Source organism: Vipera berus (assembly GCF_964194415.1).
Source record: "Vipera berus genome assembly, chromosome: 2".
Taxonomy (NCBI): domain Eukaryota; kingdom Metazoa; phylum Chordata; class Lepidosauria; order Squamata; family Viperidae; genus Vipera; species Vipera berus.
In genome coordinates this window covers 270,302,450-270,326,547 of record NC_138203.1, presented here as the reverse complement: position 1 = coordinate 270,326,547, position 24,098 = coordinate 270,302,450, and the positions used below count along the sequence as shown (strand labels likewise).

Sequence of the window (24,098 nt, the reverse complement as noted above, 5' to 3'; positions counted from 1 at the left end):
GATTTCTGTAATAAAAGCAGTATATTCAGTAGTACACGAGAAACTGCTCTAAGCTCGATTGTAAAAAAACTCAATTTTTTGTCACTGAATTGTCAAAGTCTGGAATGTCTTGCCTGAGTCAGCTTTCCCAGCCATTTACTTCCAGAGTTTCAATTATAGCTTAATTTCTGCGGACCTCACTCCAGGTTTAGGAGGCGTGTATAAACGCACTAGTGTGCCTCTTGTCTCTGTCACGTTTTGAATTTCTTATTTTGTTTGTTCAAATTTATAATTTCTGTTTTGACAAATAATTTTTTTTTTTAAAAAGGAGCAGCCTCAAGCCGGGCCATCTGCCTTCCTCTGTCTCCTCATCAACTCTCCTGTTTCATGCAAGAGGTGTAAGGAACAGGAATGGAGATTCAAAAACTGATGTCTTTGGGGATGAGGCATACAAGTGTGAATTTCCTTCATTTCCCGATGTGGTTCCAATAACAAAAAAAAATGAAGTTACTGTACAAGGCAGGATTATTAATTTATCTGCCTCCCTCATTCCTGCATCCAAGCAGCCCCCCTCAAAAAAATCTTCTCAAGGTTCCTCACCTTAACCCTTTCTCCTCTTCATCCTGTTGTCGAAGCGATCCTGCCGGAGACCGTGAGTCGACGCTAGGAGGGGCATTGGTGAAGACATCTCCAGCCCAGGCTAGTTTGGGATCAACAGGTGGCGTTCCACGCTCGCGAAGGATGGGAGGATGGCGGTCAAACTGCTCTGAGTTGGAGCCCCCGCTGTCTGATCGCTCACGGGGCAGAAGACCTGAGGGGAGAGAAAGGGCAGCAGCTGTACACAAGTCAGATCTAATTCCCCGTGTAGTCTTCTAAATCAGCGGTCTCCAACCTTTCCGGCTTTGACAGCTGGTGGGCGGGGGGGATTCCACGTGGGTGGTGGGTTGAGCTCGTGCACCTCCTTTTGTGCAAGTGGCGGGCACCTGTGCCTGCAGCTCACGCAAATGGAGCCCCGTGCGCATGCTCACCTGCTGTTGTGGCCCCGACCCCTGAACCTGTCCTAACTGAGGAAGAGGACTCTGAGGATGATGGGGAGGAACTGGCAAGGCCTCCCTCTCCAGGGCCCTCCTCTCTGGCAAGGCCTCCGTCTCCATCTGAAGGCCGACAGGAGCAGCCTGTAATTAGCCAGGCTGGGAATGAGCCCGAACAGCTGCAGCAGATACAGACTAGCGAAGATGAATCATGGCTAGACCCCCGAGAAAGACGCAGGGCCAAGTGTTTACAGCAGCGTAGGAAGAGTAGGAGGGCCAGGGATTAGCTGAGTCACTGAGCCACACCCCACAAGGTACAAAAGGGTGTGTGGTTGCTCTCAGAACTTTGTGACAAACAATAATTCAAACAGCTTCTGGTCACGTCTTTGAAACTCAAGTTGGATTTTTCTACCTGTGTGCAACCCTGGTCTGGATTCGTGACAACGCTTATTCACTTCTGCTTTTGGTTTGCTTGCCTGGACTTCCTTGGATTAATTGTTTGGCAGTTATCTAATTTCAGCGAACGTTTGAGATAACTAGCTTATTTTTGGCTGAATGGGTATCTTGCTGCCAAGGCTTTATCGGATAGCAATTATATTGTATTATAAATAATTAACCCTTGTGAATCTTGTCTGTTTGTACCTTGAGGGAGGGGGAACAGAACACCTGCTATATGTGCAAGTGGACGTGTACGTATACGTACCCGTTGCTTCTGTAGCCCGATAGCGAGCTGCAGCCTGGGGGTTGGGGACCCCCCCGTTTTAAATCCAATCACTGCACCACGATCCGTGTGGCGCAGTGGTTAGAATGCAGTACTGTGGGCTACTTCGGCTGACTGCCGGCTGACTGCAGCTTGGCAGTTCCGATTCTCACCGGCTCAGGGTTGACTCAGCCTTCCATCCTTCCGTGGTGGGTAAAATGAGGACCCAGGATGCTGAGGGGCGATAAGCTGACTCTGTAAACCGCTTAAAGAGGGCCGTAAAGCACTGTGAAGCGGTATATAAGGATAAGTGCTATCTTCCATCGGATTTAGCTTACCCACAAATCAACTTTGGTCGCACTGGTACGTACCAGAGGGGTGTACACCAGGAGGATAAAAATCCATAGGGGGACGGCCCTGCATCATGCGTGGGTCCATGTAAGGCGGGATCATCATCCAGCGAGGGTCAAAGTTTATCTGAGGCATTGGCGGAGGCCGTCCAATGGAGCCTGGGTAGATGCCTTTGGGTGGAGCCTGCTGTGCCTGAGGGGGTGCCGATGGCTGCTGCTGCTGTCCAGGTGGCCCCGCCTGAGGATGAACGTTGCCCGAGGGGCCCATAGGGGCCAGAGGAACACCTGATGCCTGCTGCTGGGTAGAGGAAGACAATGGAGGCTGGACCTGGCTTTGCTGTTGCTGCTGCTGCTGCTGCCACTGCTGCTGCTGTTTCAGCAACTGCTCCTGGGAGGGTAATGAAAGCATCTTTTAATACACGGCCCTCAACAGCTGCTCCTAACCAGAGCCTGTCAGACCTGCCGTCAAACTGCTTCGCTTCACTTTGATGGCAGTCTCCCATAAACTGTGGGGAGAGTTGGGAGGATACAGGAAGGGGGAATGACAGGAGCCCGAGGTGCCAACCAGACACACCAAGGATGCCAGCCTGGGAAAGGCATGTGAACGCCCATGAAAGAGGTGCCAAAATGTGGAATTGTTACCAAAACACCTAGTCTGAACTTTACTGGGTACCACCAAGATGACCAGGGCGGGGGGGGGGGGCAGAGGAGGGGGTGGTGGACCTGGGAGAAGTGAAAATCACCGGGTTTATGCTGGATTTCCTTTAGGTCTGGCTTCGCTAGGCTGTAACCGCTCAGCTTTGGTAAAAGTATATCTTCGGCTACAAGTGGAGGTGAGGTTTCTTTTTTCCCCCTTCCTAAATGCCCATGTTGGGACAGGTCTGATAGAGCTCCTACTTGGACAAGCAACTGCTAGTAGCTGTGAGGACATCAGCAGGCACCAGATCCTTAATCAGAGCTCCACCTAACAAGCTCTGCTGGCTGTTTCTTCTCCGGCATCTCACACTCTACCTGCTGTTGGCGCTGGAATCGAGGTGGCAAGGACTTCTGATATTTCGAGTAGCCGAGGGTCTGGGCCGGGATGGGCTGGCGCGCTGGGAGAACCGCCTCTCCCTTGGGCTCCACCTTGGCAGCAATGGGCACTGCTGGAAGGACAGGTCCAGGTAAGGCTGGCTGCTCTTCCCTCACTTCTGGAACTTCCTTGGGAGGAGGGGGTGGAGTCACAGGGGGCTCAGCTGTGGTGGGACAAGATGGGAAAGACAGGAAGAAGTCGGTTGCAGAGTCCCACACACACCGACCTGTAACTGGTGATGGGGAATGTATGACTCGCGTCATGGATGATCACGCCGTGTCGTTTTGGGCGACACGACCCATGCCTCTGGATTCTTTGGAAGCCATGCAAGAGGGCCCTGCTCTTGAGTGGCCTCTGGAGCCCCCCCCCCAAAAAAAGTGCTTTCCTGCTTCTTTTGGAGTTACAAGGTCAACTCAACAGCATTCTCCAGCTTCCAGGCCTCCTGACGCCTTAGACAGGCATTTTGAAAAAATTTTTTTTACAGCTATGTAAGAATTTATTTAATAAATTTAAATAATTTAATTCCAAGTTGCTATTCTGTTATGAATTGGTGCTCTCTTATGGTGTGTGTGTGTGTGTGACACACCAGCGGACTCAAGTTAAGCATTTTCTGAGTTTTTGATTGCTGAGCTCAAAAGGTTCATCGTCACTGATTTATCATCATCATCATCATCATCTTAGCCATAGTCTATCCACTGCAAGATGATGGCCTCTTCCGCATGTTTCCAATCAATGCCACTGATCCATAAGGTCCTTAACTTTTCAACATAAGTTTCTCACTTGTTAAAAAATAAATAAAATAAGATTTTTCCCCCTGTATTGGTATTAAGGTGAGCTTTCCTACTCCTGCATTGTTATTCATTTAAATCTTTCTTGATCATTATCGAGAGGTTTGCAAACTGGTCGTTTCATGTTACTTTTTTTAAATTCAAAACCTCGTGATGCAGGATGGCTCGTGAGATATCCCAATTGAGTAAAATGTCCAAACTAAGTAAAATATAATCCTGTTCCCTCAGACCAGGGAACCAGCCCAGCGTTGCCAGAAACAGGTCATACATTGGATTTGGGAGAGGTCTTTTTTAAAAATTTTTTGGAGAGAATTCATATGCAGTCAGTGAGAGTATTAGGAAGAAAAAGCAAGACCTTGCTCCTCAAATCAGCTATGCATCGACTATCAAAATCTGAGAGACCTTTCCTATTTCTTTTCTCTGCTTCTGAGCACAAAACTAAAAGACTGATTGATAATGCCTTCTGTCATGTCCTTTACTAACTAGCATCTCCATTGCATTGCAAAAGATTCTGAGGGTTTCTTCTACAAGCAGTCTTAGCCAACCTCTATGCGCATTTAAAAACCAAAAGCAGAGTCTTACTAGCTGGGAACGAAGGAGAATTGTAGTCTTAACACACTAAAAGATGCCACTTTGTGAATGGCTGCTCTGGAAAATGCTTGTTGCCAATGCTCTCCGGCAAGAGTGGGAGCTGCTGGGAAGAAGGGGGTCAGGGAGGCAACGAGATCCTGCGATATTGGTGGGCAACTAAGGGGGCGAAAGAAAACCCCTGAAGGAGGAGGAAGGAGAATGATCCTTGTTCTACTCTAGGGGTGTCAAACTCAATTTCATTGAGGGCCGCATCAGCATTGCGGTTGCCCTCAGGGGGCCGGGTGGGTATGGCCAGGGTGGGTGTGGCCTACTGGGTGGGCGTGGCTAGAGTGCATATGGCCTACTGGGTGGGCGTGGCCAGCTCTACATCGTTCGCATCAAGGGTGCCTATGGGGGCCCGGGCAGGAGTGGGACAGATCTGAGGGTCTCTGGCAGAAGGAGGGTCTCTGTGCCAGGGCCAAGGCAGTGGGGGCCGTTCCCTCACTGCTTCCAGGATGGCTTCGTGGGCCACATGAAACTACTTCGCGGGCCGGATCCGGCCCCCGGGCCTTGTATTTGACATGTCTGCTCTACTCACTCTGCCCGGATTTTACTTAATCTGAAATTTATAACAAGCCAAATATTCCAAATTTTATTTCTACTGATTCAAACCAGGACTGCTGGAATATGATCCTTGTTTCCAATTTGGAAAAAAAGAACACTTCCCCCCACTCCAAAGATTAAAATACAAAACACCAAAATATGTTAAAAAATGATCCCCCCCTGAAAGACATTAACAAAACAAAAGTGTATTTTTTTTAAAAAAAAACCTAACACATATACACATAACATCCTCCCTAGTTGAATGCTTATTAGTATAATACAGCCATGTTGGTTTTCCCACCCCTTGCCAGACAGGCCAAAAATACTTTTAAACAGTTAAAACTACTAAATCTACAATTTACAATCTGTTATAGCCTATAAACTATATTATTAATTAAGTGGTTAACAGGAAAAAAACCCCAATAATAACAAAGATTGTTACATAAAAAATATAAAAGCAATAAAAATTGTGAACAGTGATAAGAGAAAGACGGGGTAGAAATTCCAAAACCCTGTTATCACTTCCCCCCCCCCCCCATTTTGCCACACACTGTATACATCTTGATGGCAATTCCACTGACCCTTTGCCTAGCCCAGGGGTAGGCAACCTTGGCTCTTTTATGACTCGTGGACTTCAACTCCCAGAATTCCTGAGCCAGCCATGCTGAGGGGAAAGGAAGAGGTTTCCAAGCTGAGCCATGCTGGCTCAGGAATTCTGGGAGTTGAAGTCCACGAGTCGTAAAAGAGGCAAGGTTGCCTAACCCTGGCCTAGCCCACAGGTCGGCAACCCTCAGCTCTGGAGCCACATGCGGCTCTTTCAGCCTTTTCCCTGCGGCTCCCAGTCCTCCTCTGCCATTTGCATGGGGAGAGAGAGAGAGAAAGAGAGAGAGAGAAACTTGCGCTTCCCTTCCCTCTCTGTGTGTGTAAAAAAGAGTTGCCTCACGCTGTTCTTGGAGAAGCTGACAAGTTTACTGGGTGGGGCTCCTGCCTTTGCTGCGTCTCTACAGGAAGCAGCAGAAAGCAGGGCAAGAGAGCCAGCCCAATAAGAATGTGTGTCAGCTTGCCAGGTGAGCAGAAGATCAGAGAGGAGGAGGGGGGAGAGAGAGGGAGGGAGGGAGAGAAAGAGGGCTTTGCGGCTCCCAGTGTTTTTTTTTCTTCCTGTGGGAAACGGGTCCAAGTGGCTCTTTGAGTGTTTAAGGCTGCCGACCCCTGGCCTAGCCTCTCAGATATGCTTTTCTAACACTGACAGGAAGAAAAAGGTTACCAAGGGCAGCCGAGTCCAAGTTGATCCCATTGCTGCTGTTGCTGGCCCCGTCGCTGAAACCGGCAGCAGCGTTGTGAGGCTTGTTAGCCAGAACCAGCTCCTCTTTTTTTTCTTCCGGGGAGACTGGGGCAGCCAGCGGACTGGGGGGCACCGGGGTGGGAGGGGGCGGAGGAGCAGGAGACTCTTTGGGAGGCTCCGGCTTCAGACGCTTGTCGGGAGTGCCAAATTTCTCATCCAGGCGCTTGAGCTTCTCGGCACAGGCTGCTCGCCGTTCCTCTTGCATGCGCCGTTCCTCCTCCTCCCTCCGACGTCGGGCACGCTCCACCGCGGCAGAAATCTCCGTCGAGGACTGCTTTCGGCGCTGGCGCCAAGCTTCGTCTTCATCCTCAGGAGGAAGCGGCCGCAGTGGGCGGTCCTGGAGGGAAGAAACTACCTTAAGACTCAAAAGCTGCTCCCTCAATTAAACTGTGTGTGTGTGGGGGGGGGGTTTGGGGGGTGGGGAAGGAAAGGGATCATTCCCGATTAAGCACCGCAGTGGAAATTCAAATGAGAGGTTTTGACGCGCAGGTCCCTTAAGCCACGGCTTTTCAACCAGTGGTACGGGTACATGTGGTACATTGGCACCTGGCAGATGGTACGCGACCATCCTAGAAAAGTGGTAGCAGGGGAGGGGAACGAGCTGAACCGGCAGCAGCACCGCACAAGCCTGAGCAGTCACTAATCAAACAGTTGTAAGTCGAGGACTACCTGTACTTCATCACTTTTTTCCTTTTTTTTTGGTCATCAAGTTTTTGACACCTTGCTAGGCAACTGGTGCTACTCGGATGTTGCCATATCCTAAAACTGGCACAATGGGTGAAAAGGTTGAAAAGCCCTGCTTTAAGCCCCTTGTGCCTCTGTTTATGACAAAGCAGCCCTTGCCTTGTTGCACAATAAAGCAGCAACAAACTACAGCTATGACCCTGGTTACTTAGTGACTGAAATTATGATGCATCCCCAAAAACTCGGATTCGAATTTCTGATGGCTGCCCCCCCCTCTGGTCACGTGACTGCATTTTGGGTGCTCAGAAAACAGTCATCCTGCGGTCATCAGGCTGCAATTTACGGGGTTTGGTGGAAACAGGTTTACATCCAGTTTTCAGCCAAAAAAAAAAAAAGTCCATTGTGAACAATAGGTTTGCTTTACAATTGTGTTCACTTAATGATAAAGAAGTTCTAAAATTGGGTGTGATCACGTGATAACCACACCTAATAACGGCACGACTTAATAGCATAATTCTAGGCTCAATTACAGTTGTAAATCGAGGACTATGTAGAGCAGGGGTGTCAAACTCAATTTCATTGAGGGCCGCATCAGCATTGCAGTTACCCTTGAGGGGCCAGGGTGGGCGTGGCCTACTGGTTGGGCATGGCCAGCTCTACATTGTTCGCGTCAAGGGTGCCTATGGGGGCTGGGCAGGAGTGGGACAGATCTGAGGATCTCTGGCAGAAGGAGATGGGACTGGGGCAAGTGCCGAGGCATGGTCCACTGGAGGAGCCTCACTGATCCTCTCAGGCCATGCGGGGGGGGGGGGGGGAGAGGCTGGACGGTGATGCGGAGGTCAAATGCCCAGCCTAGCCCTCAAGCACCCGCAGCACTAAGCCCACCCCCACCTCCCCAAGAGGGTGCCCAGCTGCTGTGCTTGCTCTCCTTAGTCAGGTTGCTCATGATGGGTCCTCTCCATGTGAGGAGACCTGGCTTTGTATCCAAAGCTTCCTTAGCAATAGGATGAGAGACCACCCAGGTTAGGCCAGGAGGAGGGGGCAAGGGGATGGTGAAAGGGCAGCAGGGAAGGACTAAGGCAGGACTTCCCTCAGACCTTCCCTCTCCTTCCTTCCTTCCTAAGAACAGTGATGCGAAAATATTTGAGATGAGGGAGAAAAACAGGAAAGAAACGCAGCTGGGGAAGTGTCATCCTTCATGAGGAATGAAGAAATACACCATTGCCTGGAAGTGGCCAGCACATGACCCTCTCCTCACAGCACCGAGGGGCTGAGCCAGTGGCACAAGCCTGAAGAGAAGCACAACGCTGCCCAGCCCCTAGCCTGCCCGAAGTAGGCAGGGCCATGTGCTGGCCACTTCCAGGCGATGGTGCATTTCTTCATTCCTCACAAAGGGTGATCCCTCCCCAGCGTGCTCCCAGGGGGCGGGGCCGATGCAGTAGGGGCCGGTCCCTCACTGTTTCCAGATGGCCTTGTGGAGCTAAGACTGAATGTGTTTCAGCATAGATGACCACCACAAAATTGTACATTGGCTCCTGGCCGGCCTGGGCTGGAGCCAAGGCAGTGGGGGCCGTTCCCTCACTGTTTCCAGGATGGCTTCACGGGCCACATGAAACCACTTTGCGGGCCGGATCTGACCCCCGGGCCTTGTGTTTGACATGTCTGATGTAGAGCAAGGGGTGTCACAACTGCCAGCCCGCGGGCCGGTTTCGTCATACCGTAGCCGCGCTCGCCCCATTGCCGGCAATGCAAAAAAGAGTCGCGGCACGTCACGTGATGTGGTGAGTTTGACACCCGTGGTGTAGAGCTTCGTCTCCTCAGTCCTTCCCCCACACATTACACCCTTCGGTTTAAGACAGAAGCACAATCCGGTCTACGTTCTTAATCCCTGGAGAGGCAATGGCCGACCCTCCACTGACTCACCGGGAAATCGTTGGGCTGCCCCCAGCTGCCCCTGTTTGGGGGTGGAGGGGGCGGAGGAGGCGGTGGACGGACGGCAGGGGAAGGGGGCGGCAAGTCTTTGGCGCCCTCCGCAGGACGCGTGTTTTCAGTCCAGGCTGTTTTCACAACAGGTTGATCCTCTTTTGGAGTTCCAGCTTTCTTTGCCTCGGCGCCCGAGGACTGGGTTTCAGGACCAGAAGTTTCATCATGACTACAAAGAGATAGAGGGAACAGTAAAACAGAGCTCTGGAGATGGTGTGCACACCGGGCATGCCCAGTTTAGTGAAAAGAAGGAGCAAGGGGAGGGGGGGGGCACGACGGGATGGCAGTGTTCATATCCGGGAGGCTGCCGCAAAGAATTGGGGGGGGGGGTGTTGTCGATCTATTCTCCAAAGCGTCCGAAGGCAGGACAAGAAGCACTGGAGGGAAACTAATCAAGGAGAGGAACAACCTAGATACAGGTAGTCCTCGATTTACAACACTGCACTCAGTGACCATTTGAAGTTAAAACGGCACTGGAAAAAGTGGCGTATGACCCATTTTTTCACACTTACGACCGGTGGCAGCATCCCCAGGGTCACGTGATCCAAAATTCAAATGCTTGACAACCGACTCATATTTATGACGGTTGCAGTGTCCCGGGGGGGGGGGGTGTCCTGTGATCCCCTTTTCTGACCGGATTCACTTAACAACCGTCTTTTACTAATTTTAGCAGCTGCAGTCATTCACTTAACAAAATGTGGCAAGAAAAGCCGTAAGCTGGGGCAACGCTCAACCAATTTCTCACGCAGCAACGTACATTTTGGGCTCAATTGTGGTCATAAGACGAGGACTGCCTGTATGAGGAGAAATTTTCTGACAGTGAGGACAATTCATCAGTGGAATGGCCTGCCTTCAGAAGCTGTGGGTGCTCCATCACTGGAGGTTTTTAAAAGAGACTGGACAACCACTTGTCTGAAATTTGTATAGGGCACGGGTTGGCAACCTGCAGCTCTGGAGCCACATGCGGCTCTTTCAGTCCTCTCCTGTGGCTCCCAGCCATTTGCAGAGACAGAGGGGTGCTTACACTTCCCTTCTCTCTCTCTCTGTGTTTAACTCACACCGTTCTCCGAGAAGCTGACAAGTTATTGGGTGGGGCTCCTGCCTTTGCTGCGTCTCCACAGGAAGCAGCAGAAAGCAAGGCAGGAGAGCCAGCCCAATAAGAATGTGTCTCAGCTTGTCCGAGAACAGCGGGAAGCCAGCTTGCCAGGTGAGCAGAAGATCGCAGAGAGGGGGAAGAGAAAGAGAGGGAGGGAGAGAACTCATGCACAGCAGCCTCTATTTATTTTTAATTAAACTCTTCAATTAAGTTTCCCCCCTCGCGTGCGGGCGCGTGAGTTCTGCGGCTCCCAGTGTTCCCCCCCCCTCTGAGACATGGGTCCAAGTGGGTATTTAAGGTTTGAGTATTTAAGGTTTCCGACCCTTGGTATAGGGCAGGGGTCAGCAACCTGAAACAGTGAAAGAGCCACTCGGAACCGGTTCCCTCACAAAAGGAAAAACTGGGAGCCGCAAAAAATGTGTGCACATGCGCGTACATGCGCAGAACAGGGTTTGACTGAAGAGTGGAGCCAAGGCGAGATATGCACCTACCCTGCATATTTGAATTGATTGGTTGAACTTTTTTAGTCCCACTTTTTTTTTTGGACTGCACATGGCAGAGGACTGGGAGCTGCAGGAGACAGCTGAAAGAGCCACATGCGGCTCCGGAGCCACGGGTTGCAGACCTGTGGTATAGGGCGATGGTGGCAAACCTGTGGCATGCAGAGCCCTCTCTCTGGGCACGCGCCCCTAGGCCTTCAGCTGGGTTTTATAAAACGTTTTCGCTTTAGGCCTCTGCTGCTGTGTGCAAAAAAAAAGTTCAATCAATTTTAACTTCTCGTGGGGAAAAAAAAAGATCTCGCAAAGTTGGAATTGATTGAACTTTTTAGTCCCACCCAGTCTGCCATTACCCCGCAGCCACGTCCACCCAATGGGCCACACAACGGGCCACTCCCACCCGGCACCTGACGATACATAAGAGGGTTTTGGGTTGCACTCGGTCTCTAAAAGGTTCGCCATCACTGGTGTAGGGTTTCCTGCTTGAGCAGAGGGTTGGACTAGAAGACCTCCAAGGTCCCTCCCCACTCTCGTTATTCTGTTATTCTCTTTGCAGCTGGGGCAACCAGGTGCTGGTGATGACCTATAAAGCCCTAAATGGCTTGGGTCCGGGTTATCTGAGGGAACACCTGCTGCTGGCATCAAGCTCCCTTCGTCCAGTGCGCTCCCACAGGGAGGGTCTTCTCAGGGTACCGCCGGTAAGAGACTGCCGGCGGACAACACCCAGGGATAGGGCCTTCTCAGTGGGTGCGCCCGCCCTTTGGAACCAGCTGCCAGTGGAGCTTAGGACTGCCCCTGACCTCCGTTCGTTCCGCCGGGACCTGAAGACCTGGCTCTTCGAGCTCTCTGGCCCAGGCTGAGAATTTTAATTTTAATTTTAATTTATACTGGGGTTTTATTTGTTCAGGGACGGATATAATTTTTTTAATCTGTTTTTAACTTTTGTATTTTTTGTTTTAACCACCCTGTAAACCGCCCTGAGTCCTTCGGGAAAGGGCGGTATATAAATATAATAAAATAAATAAATAAATAAATAAATAAATACAAGAAGAGTTTTGACTCAAGTAAATCTTCAGATGCAGCCACCTTGGACCGATTTTCCTTGGATCTCACACGGCCGAGGGCTGCATCTCCAGTGTCAAATATGAGTAGAGGTACTTAAAAAAAGACAAGCCACCACCTTCTTTCCTACAGAACTGATGGCCCAGGGGACCGGTTCATGGGGAAACCCATGCCATCGGTTACCGCACTGCCCAATTTTTACCGGCTTTCAGTAATTTCTTCATCGGACTCTTTCCCGTCTTCTTCGTCACTGAATTTTAGCTTCTCAGTGTAGTCCACTTCTTCGTGGGCTCCTGGCGAGAGAGGAGGGGAGAGAGAATGAGACCGAAATGCCAGCGCGCCCCTGGAGGGTTGGAAACAAAAAAAAAGGCCTAATCCAGCAACCATTATGTGATCCTTCCCTCCAGTTTACCTGCCCAGCCCTCATCGTTTTCCTGGTCCAACTCATCAAATTCTTTTAGGTCATCCTGCTTGAGGACGGGGGGCCGGTTTACAGGTTCCGGGGTACGCGACGGAGGTTGTGCGGGGCGAGGCCCTGGGAGCCGCTGGAACCTGAGAAGGGAAGAAACCGCACGAGAATTTAAGCGCCGCTTCTGCTTTCTGCTAGCAAAAGACATTTGAAACCCAGGAGAAAGATCAAAAGAGTCGATGGTTATCCAAAAGGAGGGGTAGGCAACCTCGGCTCTTTTACGACTCGTGGACTTCAACTCCCAGAATTCCTGAGCCAGCCCGGCTGGCTCAGGAATTCTGGGAGTTGAAGTCCACGAGTCGTAAAAGAGCCGAGGTTGCTTACCCCTGTCCAAAACCATCTTGAGTATCAGATGTTCTCCCCGCCCATGTAGCGGAGAGGCAACCTTATTTATCGCTAGTGCCTGAGCCACCCCCCCACATTGTAGCTCACGTTTCAAGCCAGACTGTGAATAGACCTGTGAATTCGACCAATTTAGAATTTACCTGCGATACCCATTTAAGTGTTGCTCAATCAGCTGTGTAATTCTTTTATCTGAATACTGGGAGCAAAGTAAGCAATTAGAGAAGTGTGTTTCCTTAACTCAATCATGTCTTTTCCTAGAACTATGTGGCTGCCGCATGAGCCCACAAAAGGGGCAGCTCATTTAAGAAAGCATCCACAGATCGAACAAGTGGCCTCGGGGGGGGGGGCCCTCTGAAACGCCCCCCCCCTTTTCATTGCAGCTCTCAATAGCTGCACACCCCTTTCACTTCTCTGTTAAACAACCCAATCTGGCTTTCTTCTGTTTAAACGATACAACCTTTCTCGGAGTATCTTCATCTGCCTTAACTAGTCTGGAAATTTAAAACAAGTACTTTGATCAAATGGTCCGAACAGTTTCAGAGTCCCCCTTTATTAGACCGTAAGGTTACGCCACGAAGATTTCAAGCATCTCGCTTTTGCTTCTGCCAGAGAGCAAATGTCCCCCTTCAAGCCACATTCCAAATTCCCTTTACACATAACCCTCCCAACATCCCTGATTTACCTCTGTGCCTCTGCTGTGGGGTAGCGGTAAGGTCCCTGTGGCCCATATGGAGTTGGGAACGGGAGATATGGGGGATACATCTGCAATTGGGTAAAGAAGGAATTCATTACTGGAAAATTCCTCAAACAACCCCCCCCCCCAAAAATAAAAAATCTTTCTAATGGAAGCAAAAAGGCTCATCTTCCACAATATACTTACAAATGGCGGCATCATCCCCCGATAGGGAGGGAATTGAGGCGGGATGCTGGGCTGCATGCTGACACCAGCCCGTCCATCCTCAGGCACCAGCTCCCCGTCGGTGCCCCGCCCACCTCCATCCCGCCAGCTGGTTGCATCTGCAAGAGATTTATCAGAGGAGGGGAAGTAAATGGGAAGAACGGGGGGGGGGAGGGGGGGGGAGAAAGAGCCCTTTTCAATGGGTTTACCCGGAAGTAGATGCCTTTGCTCCAGACCTCAGAAGCCGCTGTCACTTACTCTGGGGGCGGAGGTTTGGTCCGGGCCCATACGACGCATCGGTAGTGTCCTTTTCTTTGCCAGGTTTGTCCTGGTCGCCAGCCGCCTGCAGGGTCGGAAATTCCTCGCGAGAGAATCGCGACAGTAGGCTTGATCCCTTTCCACCTTGACACCAGGGAAAGAAAAAGATGGTAAGAGACACTCTTGGCGAAATAGCTCCATCCCACAAAAAACGGGGGGGGGGGGGAGGAGGGTGTGTGTGTGCACGCTTTACTTGTATGAGTCGGAGCGTGACTTACCATCGCCTTGTGCTCCATGGGTAACGCTGGCCTGTGCCCAGGACTTTACCCCGCTTGCTACAGTAGGGGAATTCTGAAAGAAGGGGACAGGATGAGAAACACAAACTGAAAGCAAAATCTTGATGGCTTCCAATTATCCAGGGGTCTTAACAGTGTAGAGCAGTGGGCTGATGCCTCCTTAAGTAACACCAGCTGCCTGCAATCAGTGCAGGTTCGCATCCCACCAGGCTCAAGGTTGACTCAGCCTTCCATCCTTCCCAGGTAGGTAAAATGAGGACCCAGATTGTTGGGGGCAATTAAGCTGACTTTGTAATAATGCCGTTTGGGGTGTGTGTGAAAGCCCTAATAAGCAGGCATATACATAGAATGAAGGCTACTGCTAAGCTTGTAAGCTGCCCTGAGTCTTCAGAGAAGGGCGGGATATAAATGGAATTAAATTTTTTTTTAAAAATCCCAGGGTGTAGATCAGTTCCTCAACCTTTCTGGCTTTGCGAACTAGCGGAAGGAGGGGGGGGGGAAGAAGAGGGGTTGGTTCCGAGCGAGCTGTCAGCAAGCCTGTGTACACCCGCAGCTCCATTTGCACTAGCAGCGTGCTTGCGTGCGTGCATGCTCGCTGCTCCATTAAAATGTCAATTTAATGATGGACATACAGGAGCTAGCATGGGATTTCGAGAGTTCAGGATTTATTTGGTTGGGAAAGACTGATCTAGTAGATCACACTGCTTCCTTCAAGAGAATAAATTTTCTAACATCAGGGTTAAGCGTAAAACTGATGTGCTAAAAAAAATGTTCTTAGAAAGCAGAAGGGTGAAGGTTAGAATTGTCCAGGAGTTATTACTCAAGCATTCTTGCATCTTGCAATGGCTACTGAGAAACTCAGAGGAATGAATGTGGTTTAGACACAACACTAAACTATGTTCACTTTAACAAAAGATTCAGGCTCATGAGCAAGTCCTCGCGCTTTGGGGCACACACAGATCAGAAGCCTTGGTTTAGCAAATCCTAGGCATGCGTTTATATACAACCAGGCACTAAAATGTTTTTTGATTGTATGAGGTGCAAACCGGCTCATTATTGCTCACTACTACACAGGGTGAATCAGGTTGCTACGGTTTGTCCACGTCACCCCGCACACCCGCCCCCCCTGTATAAATTACTGAAACGTGTTCTACGTGGGGCTGCCTCTGAAGCGTACTCAGCAGCTGCAGTTGGGGACTAAATGGTGCAGCTCATCTTTTGGCAGGTAACACTTGCTACATGCACCCCAAGTGGGACTGCAGTTCTCTCTACTGGTTGCCGACCGGCTTCCAGGCCCAAGCCAAAGTACTGATTTTGATTTTACAGCTTACAGGAGGCTTACGTACATGCCCTGCGGGAGATTTGGGAATCAAGAGAGAGAAAGAGGCTGTGGGAAAATATCTCTGCCCAGGTAGTGCCTTTGCTTCTGACCTTTTGGACAGCTGCTGTAACGTAGCTAGCTCAGACAGCTTTGAGGGGTTAACTCTGTTTATTGTGTGCATGACCACAACGATGATGTTGTTTGGATTATGAATTTAACACTAATCCGTGAACTGATGACCTTAATGGAAAACAGCATGGACCTTCTTGCTGCATGATACCATTCAGGTATTTGAAATGTACTCTCTAGACACCCTTTTCACCTGTCTGTTCAAAGCAAAACTTTCTCATTTTTAAACATCTCTCTTCATAGAGAAGATCATCTTCACAAAACAGCCTCCCAGGAGTTAAGTGGCCACTGTTTTTGCATTGCTGCCGAGCAATTACATGGACTTATTCATGTAGTCACCAGAAGCCAAGGTTCTTTGGAAAGAGGGTTTATTTTTACCCATCTCGAGATTCTTTTCGCACATAAAACTACACAGTCCCCCTTACCATTGCTCTGGATTTATTAAAATCCCACTTTTCTGAAATTTGGAATACATTTTGGAATAGCTTTAGCTTCAGTTAAAATCAAGAACTTCAGCATTAGTCACTTCCCTCACTTACCCTCTACTACCTGCTCTTTCCTTGTCTGTCTTTTTGAAACAGAGTTAAACCATCATTTATTTCAAAAAAGAGTTTGATGTAGTAGTGTGACTCGTGAACAACGCTAAGCCATAGCCATATATTGCAATTCACAATGTGTGTGTTGGTGAATATGCTATGCTATACTATGCCAAGCCAAGCCACACTTAATGTTATCCTTACTGCAATTAATAAGGCTCGAAAATAAGCAATTTTAAACTGATACGATCATAGTTTCTATCAGACTTTCAATCCTTCAAAACTCCCCTTGAATGAACTGAAAATGATGCCTGTAACAACTGAAAACAGTTCCAGCACCCTCAAATTAAAAATAAATAAAATGCCCTTTCATAAAATCCCAAAATTGGGTGGTTTATTCTGCCTGCTACACTGAAGTCTAAATACAATTATTTATTCAAGAATAAGCCTGCACAGAAAGCAACCTGTACAGTTCAAATGGAGCGAAGAACAGCCTGCCTTGCTTACATTTTCACTGTAATCAGAGCAGGGTGCAATAAAGAAGTCCTGCTGAAAGATTGCCACCTTCTATCAAGCTCCAATACGTTTTGTCGTTGTTAGTTGCGAAGTCGTGTCCGACCCATCGCGACCCCATGGACAACGTTCCTCCAGGCCTTCCTGTCCTCTACCATCTTCTGGAGTCCATCTAAGCTCACGCCTACTGCTTCAGTGACTCCATCCAGCCACCTCATTCTCTGTCGTCCCGTTCTTCTCTTGCCCTCAACCTTTCCCAGCATTAGGCTCCAATACATAATGGCCATGAAAAGAAGTGCAAAATCTATGCTGCCTGCACTCTGCTATTCCTCTTAGTAGTAGTAGTAGTAGTAGTCACACCTGGAAAATGCTTTCCAAGACCAGCTGGACTTTCTATCTACTTGTTCTGCGGGATTCTAGTCATCGGTAAAGAAATGCAAATCTACTGATCCAACTTTTTTTTTCAATTGCCAATTTTCTCCACCTCTGCTCCTGCTGCTTTATTAGGAATGCTACATTCTTTGCAAAAATTGGAGTAACTTTTAGGTATTCCCTTCACATTCAAAGCTCCCCAGATTCCTTTAACCTTTTGGCAGGTAAAAAACAGAGGAGAAAGCACCTCTCGAGGCAAAAAATAAATAAATAAAAAAAATTGAAGTAACAAAAAACAAAAAACAAAAAAAACACAACCCTGATCTTCCTTGCAATTGCACCATGAGCAAGGGAAGAAATGATCTCTTAAGTTCACACATATAATGACAATGAATTGTTCCAATAGCCCACAGGTCTGCAATCCGCGGCTCCGTAGCCACATGCGGCTCTTTCAGCCGTCTTCTGCGGCTCCCAGTCCTCTGCATGTGCAGTCCAAAAAAAAAAAAAAGTGGGACTAAAAAAGTTCAACCAATCAATTCAAATATGCAGGGTAGTTGTATATCTCGCCTTGTCTCCACTCAAACCCTGTTTTGCACATGCACGCATGTACATGCATGCGCACGCATTTTTTGCGGCTCCCAGTTTTTCCTTTTGTGAGGGAACCGGTTCCAAGTGGCTCTTTCACTGTTTCAGGATGCTGACCCCTGCAATAGCCCCTGCATGGCAACATGGAAACTCACTGACTGGGAACAACACATGTTGAGAAGAACTCCAGAACATTCTGTTGCCTCTCTGGGCTAAGCAATACCGTGCAGCTCTAAAAAGTATCTCTCAAACTGGATACAGTTTGAGGTGTGCTTGATACTGTGCTCAGAAGGGAACAAGCCTGTCAGTTGGATCAGCAGTTGCTTCCACTTTAGACAATTTACTTCCAGAAATTCCCCTCCCCCCCACCACCACAGAGAATAGCATAATCTGGAGGAGATCACACAGGCCATAGGGGAGGAAAACAAATATTGGAGAAATCTTAATTTTCCAGGTTAGGTTCCTAAACCGGTCAATTTGGCACATTCCTTGCGTTGCATTACCTCTCCGGTCAGTTATAGCAGACCCAGTTTTCTGAGACAAAAAAGACCTAACCCCTATCTAAATCTTCTATAGGCCCCGAGGGCTGGCTGAGAATTGACGCCCAAGAGAGAGCTGGTGTAAAATGATCACCTAGGTAGAGCGTGGATGTGCACGCCTGTTCAAATTTATATTCAGTCTTTAGGGAGGCAGAAATTGCAGGAACTGTTTTCAATCGAGTCTTGGCCCAAGTCTTTTTTTTTCCTGACAAATAACTGCTACCCAAGGGAGGAAGGGAAAAGTAGTTTACATGGTGGACCAGCGAACGATAAAAAGAGGGAGAGCGGATATATCAAAGATGGACAGAGGGAGGAATAATGAGTAAGAGAGGAGAGGCTACAGCTAGAAATCCGTTTTTTTTTTTTGCCAAATATAGGTTACAACTTACGACAGACATCCTAAGTGCCATGTAGCAGAGTGAGCGCCTGTTACTCGTCCCAGCTCCTGCCAACCTAGCAGTTCGAAAGCACGTAAAAAATGCAAGTAGAAAAATAGGGACCACTACGGTGGGAAGGTAACAGCGTTCCGTGCGCCTTTGGCGTCTAGTCATGCCGGCCACATGACCACGGAGACGTCCTCGGACAAGCGCTGGCTCTTCGGCTTTGAAACGGAGATGAGCACCGGCCCCTAGAGTCGGAAACGACTAGCACGCATGTGCGGAGGAACCTTTACCTTTACCTTAGATAGACATAACAGTCCAGGAAAAAAAAAAGAATCTGGCTGAGTGCTTCCAACCTCCCATTCTTGCCCCAAATTTACCTCGGGGGTTGTTGGGGGTCGTTTCGGTTGGTTTGAGGCAGACGTCTGTGTAGCCGGCGGCGACTGCGATTCCGGCGGCTGAGCTGTCGAGGCATCGGTACTAGAGGGGGGGAAAAATTAAAAAAAAAGAGAGGCCCAGAAACAAATAATAATAAAAAAGTTAAAATGGTGTAAGCTTGAAAATGGGTACAGACGCCCCAACGGCTTGTGTCTTGTCTTACCTCTTTGGGTCTGGCTGTTCCTGCTTGCTTGCCCATCCTGTCCCGTCTTTCGGTACTAGTGAGACGTTGGGGTCATTGCCTTTGTTCTCCGCTTTTAAGCTCGGAAGATTCGCAGGGGGTGGCATGCGTCGGGCAATGGCAACCTTACCGAGACTCTGCAAGCCATGGCGGGGGGTTACTGCAGGGAAGAGGATTTCAAAGGTTAAAGGCAGCCCCGAGACATCTTTGAGCAGCCGACTGTCCTGATTCACGCCGATTGTCAACCGGACTTTGGTCAATCCCCCAGAGTTAACTGGTTACGGTAAGGGACAGCTGCTCAGGGCGCTGCGAGTACCACATCAGAGCATCAGAGATAAGACCAAGTTCATCATGGCAGCTGCCTCCTCCGTTGAGAGCAGGACTGGGAAGAAGATACACCCTGGCCGTTTTACCTGTGGGTTTCTGGATCTCTAAGGACTTGCCCTTGTACGTATCAAACAGGTTGAGCGACGAATACTTTTTTCCATCCTTCCCCTTTGCTGTTTGCCCCAAACGATCTGACATTGCGCTGTAAGGTCATTGAGTACGATGGTTCCTCCTGGCTCCCCGCGAAACGTGCCTAGGTTGGACCAGGAAGAAAGGAGACTGAGAGGAAGAAAACGCAGCAAGGTTGCTTTTACCTTTCCCCATCAACCAGCGGCTATTAAATTTAGTAGCCGGTTGGCACAAGCAGTGCCAGCTTTAGGCTAAGGCCAAATTAAAAAAAAAAGGCTGAGGACACCAAAGCTTAAAAAAGGACACCAATGCTGCCCTTCCTTCTGAAATCATTCTAAAAGGCAGAACCATCCCTTGAACTGGCACTTGACACGAGGCTTTCCCTTACCCAACGCTGAGGCTTGTCACTACAATGTCCAATTTTTGATATCCCTTTGAGGGAAATATAACTAAAACACTTTTACGTGATTGCCCATCTCACTGAACATGACTCGGTGGTATATAATTTAACAATTAAAACAACGTCACAACTATCGGAACGCTTCAAAAGTAAACAAGACGGTGGGAGAAGATCCAATACAGCCGTCATGTAGGTTCCCCAAGGGATCCCCAAGGCTGCTGGAAGAATCACATTGTGAGGGCCATCTGAGAAGCTAAAAGGGATGGGGTTAACTCATCCTGGGAGGGAGAGGTGGGAACCACAGCAATAAAAGTACATTGTCTCGCCTTGCCAGATGGAACTCCTTAGCAGACAAGAATCACAACAAATTCTTCCTGCTCCACTTGATGAGGATGAGGCAGGGAGATGTGATCGCTGGTCCTTTAAGTAATGAGGACCTGTAGGTCAGAACCAGCATCTTGAATTGCACCTAGCAGCATATTGGCAGCCGATGTAGCTCACAGAACGTAGGTGTGACTTGTGCTGTCTCTAAAGGCATACAAGTGTGCAGCCACATTCTGTACCAGTTGAAGCTCCTGAATACTCTTCAATGGCAGCCACATGTATCGTGTTTCTCTGAAAATAAGACCGGGTCTTAAATTATTATTATTTGCCTCCAAAAGAGGCACCAGGTCTTATTTTTGGGGTAGGCCTTACCTCACCTCCGGCACAGACAGCCTCACGTAGCTGGGCCACTTCTTCTGGGGCCGAAGTTCTGCAGCTGCATTCGGCTCTGCATTTTGCAGTCAGGCCTTTCCAGAAAGCCTAAGCACCCGAGTACCGAGCTATGGATTCAATCCATAGCTTGGTGCTCAGCTGCTGAGGTCTTGCAGAACCGAGATATGGATTCAATGCATACCTCGGTTTTTGGTTGCACAGGCCTTTCGGAAAGCCCTGTGACTGAGAAATGCAGGCCTGGCTGCAGAAGAGGCCTCAGAAGAAGTGGGCCGGCAAGGAGAGGCCTGGCTGCAAGGTAAGTGGGTGTGGGGTGGGTGGGGCAGCTCCACACCCCCACTCCAGCTTGATTTTTAGGTGTGTGCCTTGCCCCAAAACTAGGGCTTATTTTTGGGACAGGGCTTATATTAGCCCCCCCCCCCAAATCAAGCTAGGGCTTACTGTTAGTGTAGGCCTTATTTTCGGGGAAACACAATAGTTTGCATTATAGCAATCCACTTTGGAGGTGACTAGGGTGCGAGTGACTGTGAGCAGAACCCCATGGTCCAGGAAAGAGTAAAACTGGCACACAACCTAACGTCAGAATTGCCACCTACTCCTTGAGCAGGAGTCACAAGTCTAGAAAGACACAGGTAGTCCTCAACGTACAACGTCGATTAGAACCAGAATTTCCATCACTAAGCAACAGAGTCATAGAGTGTGACCATATTACTTAACTGACGGCAATCCTTGCAGTCCCAGTTGCTGTTAGCACAGTCATCATGTGGGGCAACTTCCTGCCAGCTTCCCACAACCATGTTAGTGGGGAAGCTGGTAGTAAGTTGTGTCAAGTGGTTTGGAAAGAGGATGGCAGGCAGGCAGGCAAGAGGCTGCTGCCAGGCAAGGAAAGTGCAAGGGTGCCTGGCAAGGTTGAGGGATGGTGTGTCGGAGGAGCCTCGGGTGTGTGTGCGTGCGGAGTGTGTGTGAATGGCCAGTGCAAGTGCAGAGGCAGGGGAAGGATATGCGGGTAGGGGAGGCTTAGCTCAAGTGACCTTCCCTGTTGGCTTCCCCAGCACTTCCTGGTCAATGAACAAAGGCAAATAGACATGTCCCAGGACGAGGTTGCAAGATCCAATCTGGGTCTGTCACTGGGACGAGAGTTTTTGTCTTCTGAGCTTTCGGACTCGTGCTGGAGCCCCCATCCTCGGGGAGCTTCCCTCTAGCACACACTACTTCAACAGGCACCGTATAAATCCCACACACAGAATGGCACACACTCTGCTAGAGGCATGTTCCCTGAGGATGGGGGCTCTAGCACGAGTCCGAAAGCTCGGAAGACAAAACTTCCAGTCACGGTGACCGACCCAGATTAGATCCTGGAACCACCGGTAATTTCTTTGGTATCCCATTCCTCCACCTATGTGCCTTATCAAAGAAAATTCTAGTCAAGAAAATTTCACTTAAAAGAATAAAATAAGCATTGTTGTGTGGCCAAATCCTAAACCCCACCCCACCCCAGGGCAACCACATTCCTTCACTAATCTCCTTTCTGGCTCCGTTCTCCGCATGCAGGGCAACAAAAAGAAGTTTGTGGGACTAAAACCAAACCAAACCAAACCAATCCAACCTTCCAACTTCTCGTGAAAAAAAAATATCTCTCAAAGTTGGAAGGTCAGATTGAACTTTTTTTTTTTTTACCGGTAGTCCCACGGGCTTGTGTTGCTGCCCTGCATGCAGTGGCAGAGAATGAGCCGGAAAGCAGGTTGGTGAAGGGATTCTTTGGGGAAGCGAGGAGAGATGGGGAAGGGGCTGCTCCGGCCGGGCGGCCAAGGATACTGTTGGGGCTTTGTCCTCCATTCCCCCCAAACACACTAAGCCTCACTTAGTGGCCGCAGCATGGGTGCATCGCTCAGCCTCCTGCTTTGTTGCGACGGCAAGTAAGGAGGAGAATCAGCTTCGTCCTCCACCTCCCCACCACCTCGCTTAGTGGCCGCGGCACAGGCGCACTGCTCAGCGTCCTGCTTTGTTGCGGTGGTAAGGAGAAGCGAGCTGGTGATCCTGCATTGGGCTGCTGGAGACGCCGTGGCAAGGCCAGGAAGTTGTCGGCATGTTGATGCAGGGCCCTCTGTCAGCCGGTCCAGGGCGTGTGGGGCAGCACCGCACTCCCCTGCCTCACTTCATCCTCAAACCCCCCTCCACCTCATGTCAGCAGGAAGCAGAAAGAATGGGTGGGCGGGCGGCCAGCTGCACAGACTCTTAAGTAGGGCTTACTTTTGAGGTAGGGCTTATATTGGCACTGGTGTGAAAATTGGGCTAGGGCTTATTTTCGGGCTAGGTCCTGTTTTCGGAGAAACACGGTATAAGAGCTAGGGGCTGCAACTCAGCCCACCAGTGATGCTGTGATGCCACTAAGAAGGGCACCACATATTTCTTCAGCCAATATTTTTGGCTGAGATTAGGATACCAATGAGAATGGGCTCACTCCAAAAGACAAACCATTCTATTGTGGCTTTCAAACCACTGTCAAACAAACGGGTCTAAAAATGTGTCATTTTACTGTAAAACTTCAGTGGTATCATTGTGGGATGCCAGATGACTGCATTCAGCCAATGGATTGCCCATCTCGTTTGAAATGAACGGAATCGATTTTTCCCAAAACACCTATTACCTAATTATTTAGCTGTTTTCCTGAACTACACTAATCAAACAAAGGCAATGGATTCAGACCTTTTCGGTTCAGCACCACTGTGACACTTGGCTCATAAAACTCTTGAGAAGATTCAGACCTGAAACTGATTTTGGAAGTCATCTAATCCAAACCTGTCAATGCTACAAACCCATCATTTTTTCCTATGTGTACAGGCTACACAGGAGCCTGGAAGGTATTCTATGAACATGATTGGAAACTTCTATTTACCTCTGTGGGAAAAACCAGTTTGCAAACTAACCAATTACCTTATCTTGCATTCCACATTGGACTCTTTTCCATAGGCCACTGGTCCCCAAGCTTTTGGGCATCAGGAACCATTTCTGTGGAAAAATTGTTCCACCAGAGGAAAAACCACCAGAGGTGGTTTTGCACGCTACCTAGATAGATCCCATGCATATGCAGATAAAACTTTGTTCATTTGCTCATTTACTACTCAAAATAGCTACTTTATTCAGATAAGAACAATAATGATTTATAAGTTAAACGGTTTATTACACCTAGTAACATTCTTGCCTTCTGATATTTTATTACAATATTTTTCATTATGGTGGAAGTTCCTAAGAATATGAAATATTCAGCTGTGCGATTGTTAGATTTGCTAATATTTGTTAATAACTAATTAAAGCGATTAGGAGCTTGTAAATAAACTTTGACTGGCATCCCAAGGCCATTTCAAAACCAGTTTTCCTGGCTGCAAACCATACATTCTCATTCTGTAAACCTCTTTTAACACTGTCATGTTAACAATGGTGCCTTTACACAAAATATTCAGAGAATCTAATTTCTTGAATGAGAGAGACAGCAAATCATATATGATAGCAT

At 48.9% G+C, this 24,098-nt stretch overlaps 1 protein-coding gene across 4 annotated transcripts in view; it reads right to left on the bottom strand.

Moving 5' to 3' along the window:
- PRRC2A (proline rich coiled-coil 2A) overlaps positions 1–24,098 on the bottom strand; it is a 58,553-nt gene that overhangs the window by 19,128 nt on the left and 15,327 nt on the right. For all 4 annotated transcript variants that reach the window (XM_081321984.1, XM_081321983.1, XM_081321986.1 and 1 more), the window contains exons 2-15: positions 19,431–19,597; positions 19,000–19,177; positions 18,779–18,878; positions 14,006–14,078; positions 13,728–13,871; positions 13,452–13,588; positions 13,254–13,333; positions 12,170–12,309; positions 11,960–12,050; positions 9,043–9,271; positions 6,358–6,772; positions 3,072–3,295; positions 2,082–2,448; positions 580–790 (exon numbers count right to left, since the gene is read on the bottom strand). In XM_081321984.1, coding sequence (XP_081178110.1) covers positions 580–790; positions 2,082–2,448; positions 3,072–3,295; positions 6,358–6,772; positions 9,043–9,271; positions 11,960–12,050; positions 12,170–12,309; positions 13,254–13,333; positions 13,452–13,588; positions 13,728–13,871; positions 14,006–14,078; positions 18,779–18,878; positions 19,000–19,177; positions 19,431–19,542 — 2,501 coding nt within the window. In that variant the 5' untranslated portion in view covers positions 19,543–19,597. The remainder of the gene's footprint in view (positions 1–579; positions 791–2,081; positions 2,449–3,071; positions 3,296–6,357; positions 6,773–9,042; positions 9,272–11,959; positions 12,051–12,169; positions 12,310–13,253; positions 13,334–13,451; positions 13,589–13,727; positions 13,872–14,005; positions 14,079–18,778; positions 18,879–18,999; positions 19,178–19,430; positions 19,598–24,098) is intronic.